Source organism: Podarcis liolepis, assembly GCF_965112155.1.
Source record: "Podarcis liolepis genome assembly, chromosome: 7".
NCBI lineage: Eukaryota > Metazoa > Chordata > Lepidosauria > Squamata > Lacertidae > Podarcis > Podarcis liolepis.
Genome location: NC_139561.1, coordinates 21,619,222 through 21,634,309, shown reverse-complemented (window position 1 = coordinate 21,634,309; position 15,088 = coordinate 21,619,222). Strand labels below are relative to the sequence as shown.

The window sequence follows — 15,088 nt, the reverse complement described above, 5'->3', positions numbered from 1 at the left end:
GGTCCCAGTTTCAATCCCTGGTAGGCCTGAAATCCTGGAGACCTGTTGAAACGGAGCCATATGGATTGGAAGGGAAGGGCAATGAGGCCAAGGTTCCCCATGCTGGCTTTTGAGCATCTGGGCTGCCTTCAACATTTGTTTTACTCAGAGTAGACCCATTGAGATGAATGGGCATGACTAGCTTGGGCCCATTAATCCCAGTGGGTCTGCTCTGAGTAACAGTGGCAGCTGGTCCATGAGGGCAAATGGGGCACTGCCACCCCAACCTATTTGCAGACAACAGCCACCTTGTGGCATTTGTACAACTCAGCAGGGAGGAGGAGGAGGAGGATGAAACTAGAATGAGTTTCCTCTGCCTGCCGCAGAATCATTGGGACTTTACCTTTCTAGAAGTGCTGGTATCAGCATAATTTCTCTTCCTGTCCCTTTTCTCCGGCGAGGCCTGCAAGCTTTGCTCTCTGCAGAATGAGGCTTCCGAGACAAACAGGGACTTCTATCCAAGTTCGGTCAAGGGCACCAGAAGATCTTACTAAAAGTCCACCTAGCTTAGTGCCCTGCTTCCAAGGGGGCCCGGCCCAGTGGTCCTACAAAGACCACACTCAGCGCCTGTAGGACAGATAACCCCTTTCTGCTGGTACTGCAAAGCAGTTGACATTCAGAGGTATGCAATAGACGAATCTGTTATAAAATCATAGGATCACAAGGTCTTCTAAATTCGCTCTCTGAAATGCAGGAATCGCAGTGAAATAACCCCTGACAGATGGACAATGTTGGCCTTATTTAGAGACCTCCAATGAAGGAGTGTTTGCCATCTTCCCAGGTAGTTACTCTTAATGTTTAGTTGGAATCCCATTTCTTATAATTTGAATCCATTGGTTTGAGCAGCAGAAAACAATCTTGCTTCACATTCACATAGTTGAAGATGGCGGTCATATCTCCCCTTTTCCAGGCTAAGCATGCCCAGCTCCCTCGACTGTTCCTCATAAGGCTTGGTTCACAGACCCTTGATCATCTTGGTTGCCCTCCTCTGCACACTTTCCAGCTTGTCAATATCCTTCTTAAATTGTGGCGCCCAGAACTGAACACAGTACTCCAAGTGGGAGTCTGACCAAGGCAGAACATAGCGATACTATTATTTCCTTTTGTCTGGACACTATACATCTGTTGATGCAGCCGAGAACTGGGCTAGCTTCCCCGCCGCCCGCCGCTGCATTACATTGGTGACTCATGCTAAGTTTGTGGTCTACTAAGACCACTAGATGGGATGCGGGTGGCGCAGAGCCTAGGGCTTGCCGATCAGAAGGTCGGCGGTTTGAATCCCTGCGACGGGGTGAGCTCCCATTGCTTGGTCCCTGCTCCTGCCAACCTAGCAGTTCGAAAGCATGTCAAAGTGCAAGTAGATAAATAGGTACCACTCCGGCGGGAAGGTAAAACGGCGTTTCCGTGCACTGCTCTGGTTCACCATAAGCGGCTTAGTCATGCTGGCCACATGACCCGGAAGCTGTACGCCGGCTCCCTCGGCCAATAAAGCAAGCTGAGCACCGCAACCCCAGAGTCGGTCACGACTGGACCTAATGGTCAGGGGTCCCTTCACCTTAAGACCACTAGATCCTTTTTGCATGTCCTTGGCTCTGGCTCCCCCTACTGTTGGGCTCCCGACCTGTCGCAATGCACACCAGGCACCGCTGGTTGAAAACAAACTACAGTAATGTAAGCTGGTGAGAGAGAAGAAATGCTGATCACTACAATTTACTCAAATAAACGGAATGAGTGTGAGCTGACTCAGAAAGAGGAAATGGATTTTGGTCTCCATTTAGAAAGAAAAACCCAGCAACAAAGGTCTTCTGCTGGGAACTTCCCTCTGGTTCAAGGCTGAAATTTGCCAGTCAGCCTCCAGAGTCTGCATGCTTTTCTCTTCCTGCTCTGCTTCGATGAAGACAGCACCTGGCACAACCACGCTGAAGCTGGCCATGAACTACAGCCTGGGACTCGCTCTGCTCTTGGTCTTCATTTTGCCCATGCAAACCGTGGGGAGCTTAAAGTGTGCCGAGAATGAATACCCGCTTTGGAACTCGAAGTGCTGCAGGAAATGTCCAGCAGGTAATCTTAAGGCTGAAGGTAGGGTGTCAGGTGGTTGCCAAAGTCAGGTGGATGCTGTTGGACCCCAACTCTCTCGCATCAACCCCCAACCAGTTTGGCCCAACAGATGGGGAAGATGGGTTGTGCGATCCAACATCATCCAGGGATGTCTGGCATTTGGAGGAGCCATACGGACTAGAATGTTAGTTAGCAAAAAGGACTCCGACACACAACAGGGGCAGGTAATCTGTGGCTCCCCAGATGTTGGGCTGCAATGTTCATCATCCCCCAGCCAGCTTGGTTCAAGGCAACAGCTGGTGGACCACAGATTCTCCAGTTGAGGTTAAATGGCAAAGTGTGTGTGTGTGAGAGAGAGAGAGAGGGGGGGGAAGGTTGCTTTCAGACTTGTTTATTGAGCACCCATCCTGATTTGTTTGCGGGGAGATTAGACCAGAGGTTCCCAAACTCTGGTCTTCTGGCCACCCATGCCTCACTCAGGGGATTCACACCGCATCTGTGGATTTGCGGTGGAAGGAGGAGGTGACACACCCGTCGCGTAAAAGATCCCCATTGATTTTTTAAACTGTGTTGTTATTGCTTCTTTCATTTCTCTTCTTGCATTACGGTCTGAAGTCTACTGGAATTCAAGTTGCAATGCAGCGGTACCTCAGGTTACATACGCTTCAGGTTACATACGCTTCAGGTTACAGACTCCGCTAACCCAGAAATAGTGCTTCAGGTTAAGAACTTTGCTTCAGGATGAGAACAGAAATCAGGCTCTGGCGGCGTGGCGGCAGAAGGAGGCCCCATTAGCTAAAGTGGTGCTTCAGGTTAAGAACAGTTTCAGGTTAAGTACAGAGCTCCGGAACGAATTAAGCACTTAACCTGAGGTACTACTGTACAATCAGATTCAGCATCTAAGAGATGTATTTGATGCAGCAAAAATATAATGAGAAATGATACAGCATCTAGCACAGTGCACTGCAATTGGTGCAGAAGGAGAAGAGAAAGAGGGAGTGGTCCAGCAAGACCTGTAGCCATTTTTCCATGGGTGGGAAGTAGCAGTGAGAGCTGGGGAAGCACTGGATTAGACAACAGCGGCGTAGCGTGGGTTGTCAGCACCCGGGGCAAGGCAAGTAATTTGCGCCCCCTAACCCCTAACCTGCCGCAGCTGCCAGCTTCTTCTTGCTGCTGCCTGGTCTGGTCTGGTGTGGTTCTCTCCCACGCTCAGCGCTGCGCTGGGCGGCCGCTGCACTGTCCCTCCCCCAGATAGTCCCTCGCTCTCTCTCCGCACCGCACGCCTGGCACCCACCCCCTCCACAGTGGGCGGTGACCCAGTGGCTTGGATCAGATTCGCACAGCCAGCACTGCAGTGAGAGAGAGTGAGTGAGCCAGGTAGGGGCAGAGAGCTGCGAGTGCGCCCCCCCAGATGTTGCACCCGGTGCGGCCGGCACCCCCTGCACCCCCCACGCTACGCCACTGTTAGACAATGCCAGGTATTTACTGAGCAATTCCTTCCGAGTTGTTTGTGGGGTGGTTAGATGTTACGTCAAGCAGATCTTTATCCCATGCCTTTCATGTGCTTCCCCATCAGTTTCTTCATGGCAAAACCTCTGAACCTTTTATTGGAGTGGGGGGTGGGGCAGGTTGCAGAAAGAAGGTTTCGTGCATAAGAGCGCCAACTATGCAACCTTGATTTGCCGGCATGTGCTTAAATCCAAAAATAGTGATAATCTGGATTACAGGGAACAGGAGGGAAGACCCTATAATGGAACGGGATTTTGGTACTCATGTATTTATTGCAATGCACTCTTTGTGGGGCTGCAGTGGAAGAAGACTGAGAAACTTTGATTGGTCCCAAATTCAGCAGCCAGATTTCTGGTTAGCTTTCTGTATAGATAACCCCTGTTTTAAAACGGCTTTAGTGGCTGCCATTTCATTTCTGGGCCCAATTCAAGGTGCTCACATTGGTGTTTAAAGCCTTCCGTGGCCCAGGCCCCGAATAACTGAAAGACCATTTCCTTCCCTGCAGACCCTCTGAGTTGGTCTGAGGGGGACCCTCTTGGTAGTCCTTCGTCCTTAGAGGTTCAGGGAGGGTAGCAGCCCAGGAGAGGGCCTTCTCTGTGGTGGCCCCTCAGTTGTGAAACTCCCTCCTCGTGGAGGTGCGCCTGGTGTCTTCACCAAACAGCTTCCACAGAATGCTGAAGACACACCTCTTCACCCTGGCTTTTGAGGTGTACAGTATATTTTTCAGGCCCACGTTTTGTGATTCCACGTTGTTCCGGACCGTTTGGGTGACAATACAAGAATCCTAAACATCCAGCTACATTTGAAACGTTTGGGGATTGTTTCACCAGTGTGTGTCTCTGCCCTTCGCCCCTTTTCCTCAGCACCCCTTTTTCTTCTGTTTAGGGAAAGAGTTGGCAAAACGCTGCACGGTGTCTACCGACTCAACCTGTGAGCCATGCGACCACGGCTATTACAATGAGGGCTACACCGAATCGAGGTGCAAGCGTTGCACAACCTGCTCCAAAGGTGAGGTCCTGTTTACAGACACACACAAAGGTGCCTCAGAATACGTGGGGAAATGAGCATGGCTGGGAATAGGAAGAAATGAAATTGGCAGATCTGTTGCCCCAGAAGACAGAGTAAGGCCAGACTGAACTTCAGATGATGATGATGATGATGATGATGATGATCATCATATCTATGAGTTGGGGTGCTAAGATAGGTGCTAGACCCCTCTAATCCCAGCAAGCATTAGAATTTAATCAAGGTGTCTAATTCTTGGAATAGCCAGGCTAGCATCCTGGTGAGGCTTGGTGTGAGATGGCAAATCCCTCCCTCAAGGGCAGAGTTTGGAGTTGAAAGGGGCAGTTGCATGACTTAGAGATAAAGCAGCAAACTGGAGAGCAAGTCAGAGCAATGTTTGATTTCTGTTTGAATCCAAGGCTGCGGCTTTGGAAGAAACAAGACCCTTTTGTGGCGTTAATGCTGTGAACCCCTCCACTGCAGGCTCAGCTTGTAAATAAACCATAGATCATAAAGACACCACAGTATCCGCTGTGCCTCATTCCAAAGGGAAACATGAACACTGGGATATTGCGCTGCTCAGAGACTGGGGTGGAATACAGCATATTATTATTTAGACTGGTGGGTTTTCTTTCAAAGAGTGGTGGATATCTTCAACAAACACACCATTATGATGTTTGAGGCAGCTTTACTTGGACATAATAACAGCAGACACTGGGGAGGTAAAGGGGTAAAGGGGAACCCTGACCATTAGGTCCAGTCGTGACCGACTCTGGGGTTGCGGTGCTCATCTTGCTTTACTGGCCGAGGGAGCTGGCGTACAGCTTCCGGGTCATGTGGCCAGCATGACTAAGCCGCTTCTGGCAAACCAGAGCAGCGCACGGAAATGCCATTTACCTTCCCGCTGGAGTGGTACCTATTTATCTACTTGCACTTTGACATGCTTTCGAACTGCTAGGTTGGCAGGAGCAGGGACCAAGCAATAGGAGCTCACCCCGTTGCGGGGATTCGAACCACTGACCTTCTGATCGGCAAGTCCTAGGCTCTGTGGTTTAACCCACAGCACCACCCGCGTCCCTAGACACCGGGGAACCCCTCCCCCCCCACAAAAGGCCTGTAAATTACACAGGCTTTTATAGAGGCATTCACAGGCCTTAGCTTTACATGTGCATAGAAATTAGGTTAGGTTCTCAGAGGCGAAGCATGCCTGCATTATCAGGGCTGGACGCCTGATTCAGCGGGAAGAAATGGTGCCTACTTTCTGTCAGACTATCTCAAGGCATAGTCCTTCCTGCACAAACATTCTTGACATGTCCTTAAGACACTCTGAGTAAGGAGGTTCTCCTAAAAATATCCTCTCGCACACTCGTGTGCACCTCTCATCACATGTAGTCTATCTATCCCAGCATATACTATAATTCCCACTACATCTTCCTGGACCGGAATGGAGATTCAGAATCAGCCCTCCAGACTCCTAATGGGACCTTCTCTGCAAGTGCCTTACGCTCTGTCTGCTCTGAGCATAGGCTCTCAGCCAAATAATGATCCCTGGGACCTCTTTTCTGCTGCCACTGATCTATGGCATCTTTCCCCCCAAATCTGCTTTCCACCAGATCAGGCCGGTGGTTTATCGCCTACAGGAGCGGGGAGCCTCCTTCTTTTCAGCTAGTACATCTCGTTCCATCTTCATTTTTTTCTTTTTTCTTCTACAGACAAGGGACTCCAGGAGAAGGAGTCATGCAAAACAACCTCCAACACAGTCTGCACATGCCTCCCAGGCCATTTTCCAGCCAGTGGAAATTTTGGCGAAAAGAGTGAGTACTGAGTTTTCTGAAGTCCAAGGCCGGTGGTGGCCTGTCTAAATATATTGCTAGTGGAAGCCACTTCTTGACTGTTCCTAGCCAAAGTAGGAAGTGACATGCCCATCACGAATCCAACCTGCTCCAGTATTGCCTTATTTCTTAGGGATTTATTGCAGATATTAATATTGCACAGTTTGAAGCGACTGGATGCATAAGAACTGACTCATTTCGGGAGAAATCATTCTCCAGACCCATAAAGATATGATTCAAAGTTTTACTGACAGAACTTTCTTCGTAACAGAATTAAAATATCAAATGTACATAAAAAATGTCTTGTGCTGTCCAGCACATGCTCAGTATCTTACAAAATATGAAATAATTTCAACTGACCTAGAAGCAGAGGTCTGTCTCTTCCCACAGCATCCATTTCTAGCCTGGAGCTGTTTTCTCTCTCTCAGCCAGAGAGGGTCTTTCACATGTTCTTATTTCACAGTGCCTTGAGACAAAAGACACAAAGGCAACTCCTCACAAAATGGAGATTTGCAACCCAATACCTTCATCGCATGATCTAAGGTTACAACACTCACACGTTAGCTACCAAAGAACATCAATTAGTTAGTTAATAATCAACTCAGTAAGAGCCCAGAGTGCTCTTCTGGGCTTTCATAATGGGGGATAGTCCCCACGTTAAACCTTTTCACCAATACACATTTAGGCATTCTAATTCCAGTGTCAGTTATTAAACTATTATAATTAACAGGGCTATCCACACTTACCTTTCCTCCGTACTTTGTAGGCATGAGCCAAGCACTTGTTTGTTTGTTTGTTTGTTTGTTTGTTTGTGCAGTTTTCCCCACAAAAACCTGCACCTTACAGCTGAATGGGAAGAAACGTTAATCCACGGAAAACCTGAATTGCTTGTTTGTTGTGATTCAGCTTTAAAGAGCAGGTTTTTGCAGTGAAAGCTCTGGAGCTTTAAAGTGTGGCCCTGTGTCTGCAAAGTCCAGGGCAAAATTAAGTGTGGACAAGCCATTAGTTTGCTTTTTAAAAACTGTTTTGTTTCTTATCATTTCAGTCTGTAAACCTTGTCCCAGTGGGCAGTTTCTCAAAAGAGGGGATGTGAAATGTCAATCTTGGCCAGAGTAAGTATTGTCCAGCAAAAGATCATGTTTAAGGGCAGCTGATGTTGGTAGGGTCAGCAGAACTGGGATAGATAGATGACAGATAGATAGATAGATAGATAGATAGATAGATAGATAGATAGATACTCAGATTTACATTTATTTATTACATTTATTTACATTTTCTTATAAGGAATTCTCCTCTCCCCATTTCACCCTCACAACAACCTGGTGAGGTTGGTTAGGCTGAGAGACAGTGACTGGCCCAAGGTCATAACCATTTTATTTTATAAAACAAAACATATACTTGTTAATGGCAAAATAGACTTCACATGTATAAAAGCTCATAAACCTCCATAATTAAAACATATATCAATAATAATAATAATTTTGTAGTCATTTTTATAATGACTTCAAAAGTTTTAAGTTGTTTAAAACTGTTCTAATATTGTGTTTTCATACTAATGTCATGTTTTACTTGTTGTAATTGTAACTGCTGTAGTCTTAAACATACACATCCTCCGGTATTAAAAGTAGTAAGGCTTAGCGCCTTAGGTCGGGTACCAAGAGAATCCAATGAAGGCATTAAAATATATGCATTTAAAAACGTAATTGAACAATCCCATTAAAACAAAATATATAAAATTAAACTGGAGACTTGGGGTCATGAGATCAAGGGAACACCTGTGCAAATGGGTACATCTTTGAAAACCGGCAGAATGCCAATACAGATGGGGCCTGAATTATCCTAAAAATATTGAAATGTTCTTCTTCTTTTTTTGCTCGCAACTTTTCTCTGTGGATCCAAGAGTGACGACTGTCACACGTCAGCCTAGTTCAGAACGAGGGCCTGGTGTGTCGACTACGGACCCCACATTTACTCGCGCTGTTTCATCCACTCATGTGAAAGTGATGGATCCAGGAGTATCCGGAGCATTTGGACCCGAGAACCGGAGTAAGGGGGATAAATGCTGATTCCTCTGCTAATTTCTCTTGTTCCATTGCTTTCAATGGGGGGGGTCACCAATATGGTGTCTGTAGGTGCAATGGTGCCCTTAAGGTCTTTTCCTGGTGCTCACAAAGACTCTAAGCCCCACCCCATTGAAAATGATGCAGAGCTGAAGGAGGAAGTTGGAAATGCGACACTCTTCCCCACTTCCTTTTTCAGCTCTATGTGCTTTTCAAGGCTCAGGTTAACCCGGCTGGCTCCGCCAATCACCCAACTCACTTTTCCAAAGGATGTGTGTGTGCCCACTTTCTTTCTGTCTCTTGGGCGAAGGGAGAAGCGACCAGAGGAGCTGCTCAAAAGTCCAAATGTACCCCCCAACCAAAAAATGTTGGCACCCCCGCTTCTAGTTTTCCATGGGCTCACTCTGGCCTGTACTTCATTCTTTCTCAATCCCATTTTAAAGTAGATAATCTACACATATTCTGCAAAATATACATTTCTTTAAACTTACCCCAAAATGACTTAATAGATGCAGCAATTCCAAAACATGTAGGGTTGGGCCCAGACTGTGGGTTATGGCCAATGCTACCCTACTCAGAGTAGACCCATTGAAATTAATAAATCTTAGTTAGCCATGAGTGTCATTGAGCACCTGCCCTGAAGTTATCAGACCCACTGAAGTTAATGGATATAACTTAGGGCCATTCATATTAATGTGTCTCAGTATCCATGATTAAATGGGATGCGGGTGGCGCTGTTGGTTAAACCACAGAGCCTAGGGCTTGCCGATCAGAAGGTTGGCAGTTCAAATCCCCGCCATGGGGTGAGCTCCCGTTGCTCGGTCCCTGCTCTTGCCAATCTAGCAGTTTGAAAGAACGTCAAAGTGCAAGTAGATAAATAGGTACCACTCCGGCGGGAACATAAATGGCATTTCCGTGCGCTGCTCTGGCTCACCAGAAGCAGCTTAGTCATGCTGGCCACATGACCCGGAAGCTGTACGCCGGCTCCCTCAGCTAATAAAGTGAGATGAGCGCCACAACCCCAGAGTCGGCCACGACTGGACCTAATGGTCAGGGGTCCATTTATCCATGATTACCAGCAATCCATGATTTATCCATGATTACCAGCAATCCTATCCATGATTACCAGCAAGTAATCCCCATTGAACTAAATGGGGCTTGCTGCTGAGTCGATAAGCATAAGCTTGTATTTAGGGGCACTTTGCGCCCATTGAAACCATAGAATGGTAAGAGTTGGAAGGGGCACAAAGGGACATCTAGCCTAACCTCCCACAACAGGACTTAAGTCATGTTTCCAAACTGAATTTGGAATCTATTTCCCCTTTTTCAATCATCCACACCTTTTTTCTTTTTTAATGGGGAATTCGGAACTTCTCTGAGTCACTCCGAGGTGGCATTTGCAGAGTTAACTCCTAGCTTAATAGCTGGTGCAATGAGCCCTTAAAATCTTCCCCCTGACAGCTTTAATGTTTGACCTCTCTCCTCTGTCTTTTAGTGTTGGTACTGATCATCTCCATCACTGCAGTGCTGCTTCTTGCAGTGGGAGGGGTGGCCTATTTTCTAATTTGGGGAAAATCCAAGAGGAAAAAGGTGGAGGTCAAGGCAAGGTCTGAGGCGCTGTCAAGAATGCTTCAGGAAGGTATGTCTAGAGCGAGAATGAATGACACAAAAATCAAATAGCAGTATTTATTTATTTATTTGTTTGTTTGTTTATTTGTTTATGTATTGCATTTGTAATAAACAAAAATCTGCCCTTATTCCCTTATGTGGAACACAAGAGCCCTTGTAGAGTCCTTTGTAGGTTCTCCATCGGTCGGAGAAAATAACAGAGGCCAACCAGAGAATATTGAGAAGCAAAGCAGCTAGTAAGCCTGATCTTTATTGAACTGTTGCAACAGGGTGCTCCCCTCACACGCAGGAAAGGAGGAGGACCCCGAAACAAGGTGTGCCCGCCCTTATATAGATATTTTAAATTGCCTGCCCTGGAGTCCAAGACCACCCCCCAGATACATCATACCTACATCACAGAAAGGGTGGTCTACAACAGAAATCTGAGTGTGTTGTTTATCTCCTGTCTGGCAGGTCACCTGTTAATGGTCACTTGATTGGATACCCTGGGGAGCCTGGCTAGTCTTTTGTAATGACAAATGCTTAGTTCCTGAGCCAGGTCACAGGCTCACCCTATTCATACACAGACATACCCTTAAGACAGGATTTGAGAATGAAAAGACAATGGGGAAGCTTTTCCATTTTCCTTCAGCCTTGCAGATAAATATTTGAGGTCAATTTGGGAGGGACAAAATGGTTTCAGGACTTTTTCTGTGGGGTTTCAGACATGTGGTTTATATATGCAGTTATGAACATTTATTATATATATAGCCTTAAATTTTTTATTTCACATTTACATCCCACTTTTGTCTCCAAGGAGCTCAAGGTGGCAATGCATAGTTCTCTCTTCTGCTTCCGTTTAACCCCCCCCCCCACACACACACACAACAACCCTGTGAGGTAGGGTAGTCTGAGAGGCAGTGACTGGCCCAAAGTCACACCCAATGAGCTTTGTGGCTGAGTGGGGGATTTGAACCCTGGTCCTAGCCTGACACTCTTAACTACTAAACCACACTGGCTATGCGCTTTCTGAAACAATATGCAAACCGAAACATAGCTAGCCTTCAAAACTCCTACGGAGAGCTGCAATTCCAGGAGTAGTTTAACCGTCAACCCCTATCCTCCCAGGGAACTCTGGGAATTTCAGCTCTTTGAGGGGAGTAGCGGGTCTCCTAACAACAACCAGCACCTTTAACCAAATTACAACTCCCACAATTCTTTGGGGGCAGCCATGACAGTTTAAAGTGGTATCGCAGCACTTAAAGTGAATGTGGCTTCGGTGAAGCTTCCCAAACCTGATGTCCTTCAGAAACTGCTGGACTATAACTCCTGTCGCCTGGTTGGAGCTTTTGGAAACTAGAACCCAACAATTTATAGATGACCACCTGTTCTTTGGCTCTGATCTGGATCAGAAAGTCCATGTTCTAAGATGACCTTCTCCAGTTTTAGAAACAAGATATGCTTTCTGCGCACAGGTTTTCCCTCACACCTTATCCATACCCTGATTTAAGCTGGACATCCCAGAATTACAGATGTCATTCTTGGCTTCTGATTGGATTCTGGAATGTCCCTTTTTTGGGTTTGGCGCTCTGGCACGAGTGAGCTGGCTTGCGCCAGTGCACCAGAACAAAAGGGGTTCGGTTTTTGTTTCGCGCTCTGACACTGGTCAACTGGTTCCTGCAAGAGCTCGGGACCAAAAAAAACCAAGCATCCCAATTTGGATCATCCAGATGTTGAAGCTTATGCTTACCTGTCTTCTTTGTCACGGCTAAAATGGCCGCTGTTTCTTTAATGCTTAAAAAAGCTGGGTCAGCATGAGTCAGCGGTCTGCACCAGGTTGTATATATAGAGTGAGAAATGTTAGTTTGTTGTTGGGTTGGTTGGTTGGTTAGTGAAAACTGGTGGTGATGTGTGTACAGTTGGTCAGTCGCTTTTGCACAAAGACTTTTAAGAATAAAAGCAGAAAGCACTCTGCAAGGATATTCTTGCGGACTCTTTTGTGCCGACAAGGGTCTGAGGACCAGGCTGAGGAGACAAAGGGAGGTCAGAACCCTTTCCTTTTTTCTTTTTTTTTTACAAACACTGACATTCTCCACCTTCACCTTTGCAATTCCCTCCTCCTCATCTTTCAGACGGAAGAAGCAGTTACCGAATTCCCATCCAGGAGGAGCAAGTCGACAGCAAATCAACCTTTGTGCAAAACTAACCTTCCCCAGGATGAAGAAGAAAAATTCGCAACTTTAACCTCTGAGCCAGAAGTCATGGACTTAAAGATTCCCCTCCCTTTCTCCCCGGATTTGACCCCTGGTCATTCTTCCTCCCCTCCCCCCTTAACACCCCTTTTTCATTTTATTCATATTTTAAAGCCGTGTTTCTCAGCTAGGTAGGCATATGAAGATCTTGGGTGTGTTTGTTTCAACAGCAACAACAAAGTAAATATACGTAAATAAGAAAAATCAACAGTCACAAAATTTCAATCCATTTTAAAATTCAAAAGAACGAATTAGGGGAGCCAGGTTTGAAAGGAGTGCGGTGGGATCTTTTATTTTAGCTACAAGTGGCTATTAAAAAAATAAAATTGAGAAACACTGCCTTAAAGCAATATTCTAGAATGCCTGATATTGCTGGACTACAGCTCCCATTGTCCCTGGCCATTGGCCATGCTTGCTGGGGCTGATGGGAGTTGGAGTCCCAGCAACATGATTCTTCACCTCAGCCCTATAGATCTGTGTTGGCATCAGTGCCTTAAGTTACATTAAAGTGATAACAGTGCATTGTTAACGTTCTACCGATTTGGTAGATCTAGTATTCCCCCTATTTTAAAACAAATTCATGTCTGGAGGATAACCTCTTCCACCAGCCCCAAGGGATTCCTTCCACATTGGAAAGGTGAGCTTGGCGGCATTAGGGAAGTTAAGTTACCTGTATCAGGTTGGACTAAGCGAGGATCCCTTTAGTAATAATAGTTCAAAAACCATCAGTAGCTTACACTTGGGGTCGACCCAGTGAAACCAATGGGAGCCAGGTTAGTCTAGAACTCAGGAATAGATTCAAGACAGCCAAAAAGAAGTACACAGTGTAATAGACTGCGGAACTCTCTCCCACAAGAGCCAGTGGTGACTTTAACAGAGAGGAAATCCAATGAGGAGTAGGCCTTTGATGGCTACCAGCCAAAATGGCTATGTTCTTTCTCCGCTGTGAGAACAGGATCCTGTTCCAGAAGGTTCTTCTTATGTTCTTTGCCATCACTATTAACTTCAATGGGTCTACTCTGAGTAGGACTAGCATTGGCTATGGCTGTGCAGGCACATAGACCCATGTTTTCCTATCTGCTTCCGGTGTGAGCTCGGGGGGGGGGGTTATATCCAACTTTTAAGTTTCTTACTGCCATTTCAGTCGGCATTTGTAAGTTACCTTAACACCACAGGTCCTGAAAACATGTGCCTGTATTTTATTATTTTATTTTGTACAACACCTGGTTATTTCAGGTGCTTTATATGTAATAAACACGGCAGTTATTCCATATTAAACAAATGTGGAGTTTCGGAGTGCGCATTTGAGGAGAAGCGGTCAACCTTTTTTTGACTTAATGTTTGGTTGTGGGGTAAAGCACTTCAAAGCAACGATTGCCCATGAATTTCTCGCAAGGCGTGGTTTGCTTGATGATGGCTTAAACAGATTGCAGCAAATTTACTGTGTGTTCCTTTCGGAAATATTAGGTTTGGTTCCAGATAGGGAATTTGAAAGACCGAGAGATAAATAAAATATTTTAGGGGTGTTCTCTTAAACCATCCGTGCAACCAAGTGTACTAAAGTTATTAGCCTGTAATTTTTTTTTATTAATTTGTTAATTTTTTTAAAAAATTACCAGCCTGCTGGGACTGTCCAAAGAGGGTGTCAGTGGGAGAAAGGGGGCACTGCCCTACCAAGCTCATCTTGCCCCCACCCGCCTGCTTTCTTACCACCTCCCAACTTCCTCCTCCTAATTCTCAGACTTGCCCCTTGTAGAACTCAGCAGGGGAGGAAGATGGGGACAAAACCAGAATTAGTTGGCTCTGACTGCCATTGGCTCTGGTTCTGCCTGTCGTCATCGTCCCCTGGCTCTGCCTACTATGTTGGGCATACAGGAAGGGAGGTCAGTCTGGTACCGACAAGGGGCAGGGCCTTTTCTGTGGTGTCCCCATGATTACAGAACTCTCTCTCTCCTGAGATATACAATCGGCCCTCTGGGAACAAATGCAGGAGTGCAATTAATTAGAGCAGGCATAGGCAAACTCAGCCCTCCAGATGTTTTGGGACTACAACTCCCATGATACCTAGCTAACAGGACCAGTGGTCAGGGATGATGGGAGCTGTAGTCCCAAAACATCTGGAGGGCCGAGTTTGCCTATTCCTGAGTTAGAAGTTCCAGTAGGCTGTCACCTCTTTTTTTTATATACTGGCAGGGCTGGCTGCTGATTTTTTTTTAAACACAGCCCAAATGTCAGAGTTAACAGAGAAGCAGAGAATTAAAGAGTTGGAAGGCACCCCAAGCGTCGCCTAGTCCAACCCCCTGAAATGGATCTTGAATTTTGACAATTCACTGGGAGGCGGGGGGGTTGTTGTTGTTTTACCTGTGCAATAGATATATTTTCTGTTTTGCTTTTCGGCGGATATTCTACACAGCCAGCTCTTGCACCACGGGAGTGACAAACACCTGAATGTTAGGCAGCTACCGTAACAAATAAAAAAGTATTCCATTCTGTCTGTGTGGTGATTAAAACTAATCTCACTTTAGTTTCTAATCCAGATTAATTCATCCGGAGTAAAAGAATGGCCTTGTTTGGGCCAGACCAGTCCAGCTGGGTGGCAGCCAAGGAAGCTGAACATTGGAAGACTCCAGACAAGACAAAAGGAAGAAGGACCTCTTAGTTAAACTATGGAACTCATTGCCACAGGAGGCAGGGATGGCCACCAATTTGAATGGTTTAGACAAAT

General features: G+C 46.2%; 1 protein-coding gene across 1 annotated transcript; it reads left to right on the top strand.

Moving 5' to 3' along the window:
- Nucleotides 1-1,833: 1,833 nt before the first annotated feature.
- TNFRSF4 (TNF receptor superfamily member 4) lies at nucleotides 1,834-14,751 on the top strand. The gene is made up of 7 exons (XM_083514039.1): nucleotides 1,834-2,100; nucleotides 4,492-4,614; nucleotides 6,324-6,425; nucleotides 7,489-7,555; nucleotides 8,344-8,489; nucleotides 9,999-10,142; nucleotides 12,244-14,751. The coding sequence occupies exons 1-7, from the start codon at nucleotides 1,905-1,907 to the stop codon at nucleotides 12,315-12,317; spliced, it is 852 nt and encodes a 283-aa protein (XP_083370165.1). The 5' UTR covers nucleotides 1,834-1,904; the 3' UTR covers nucleotides 12,318-14,751.
- Nucleotides 14,752-15,088: the final 337 nt, after the last annotated feature.

Coding starts and splice junctions, on each gene's coding strand:
- TNFRSF4 (XM_083514039.1), top strand. CDS start 1,905: ATGCTTTTCTCTTCCTGCTCTGCTTCGATGAAGACAGCACCTGGCACA. Junction 7,556..8,343: donor AAATGTCAATCTTGGCCAGA/GTAAGTATTGTC, acceptor TGTGGATCCAAG/AGTGACGACTGTCACACGTC. Junction 8,490..9,998: donor ATTTGGACCCGAGAACCGGA/GTAAGGGGGATA, acceptor TCTGTCTTTTAG/TGTTGGTACTGATCATCTCC.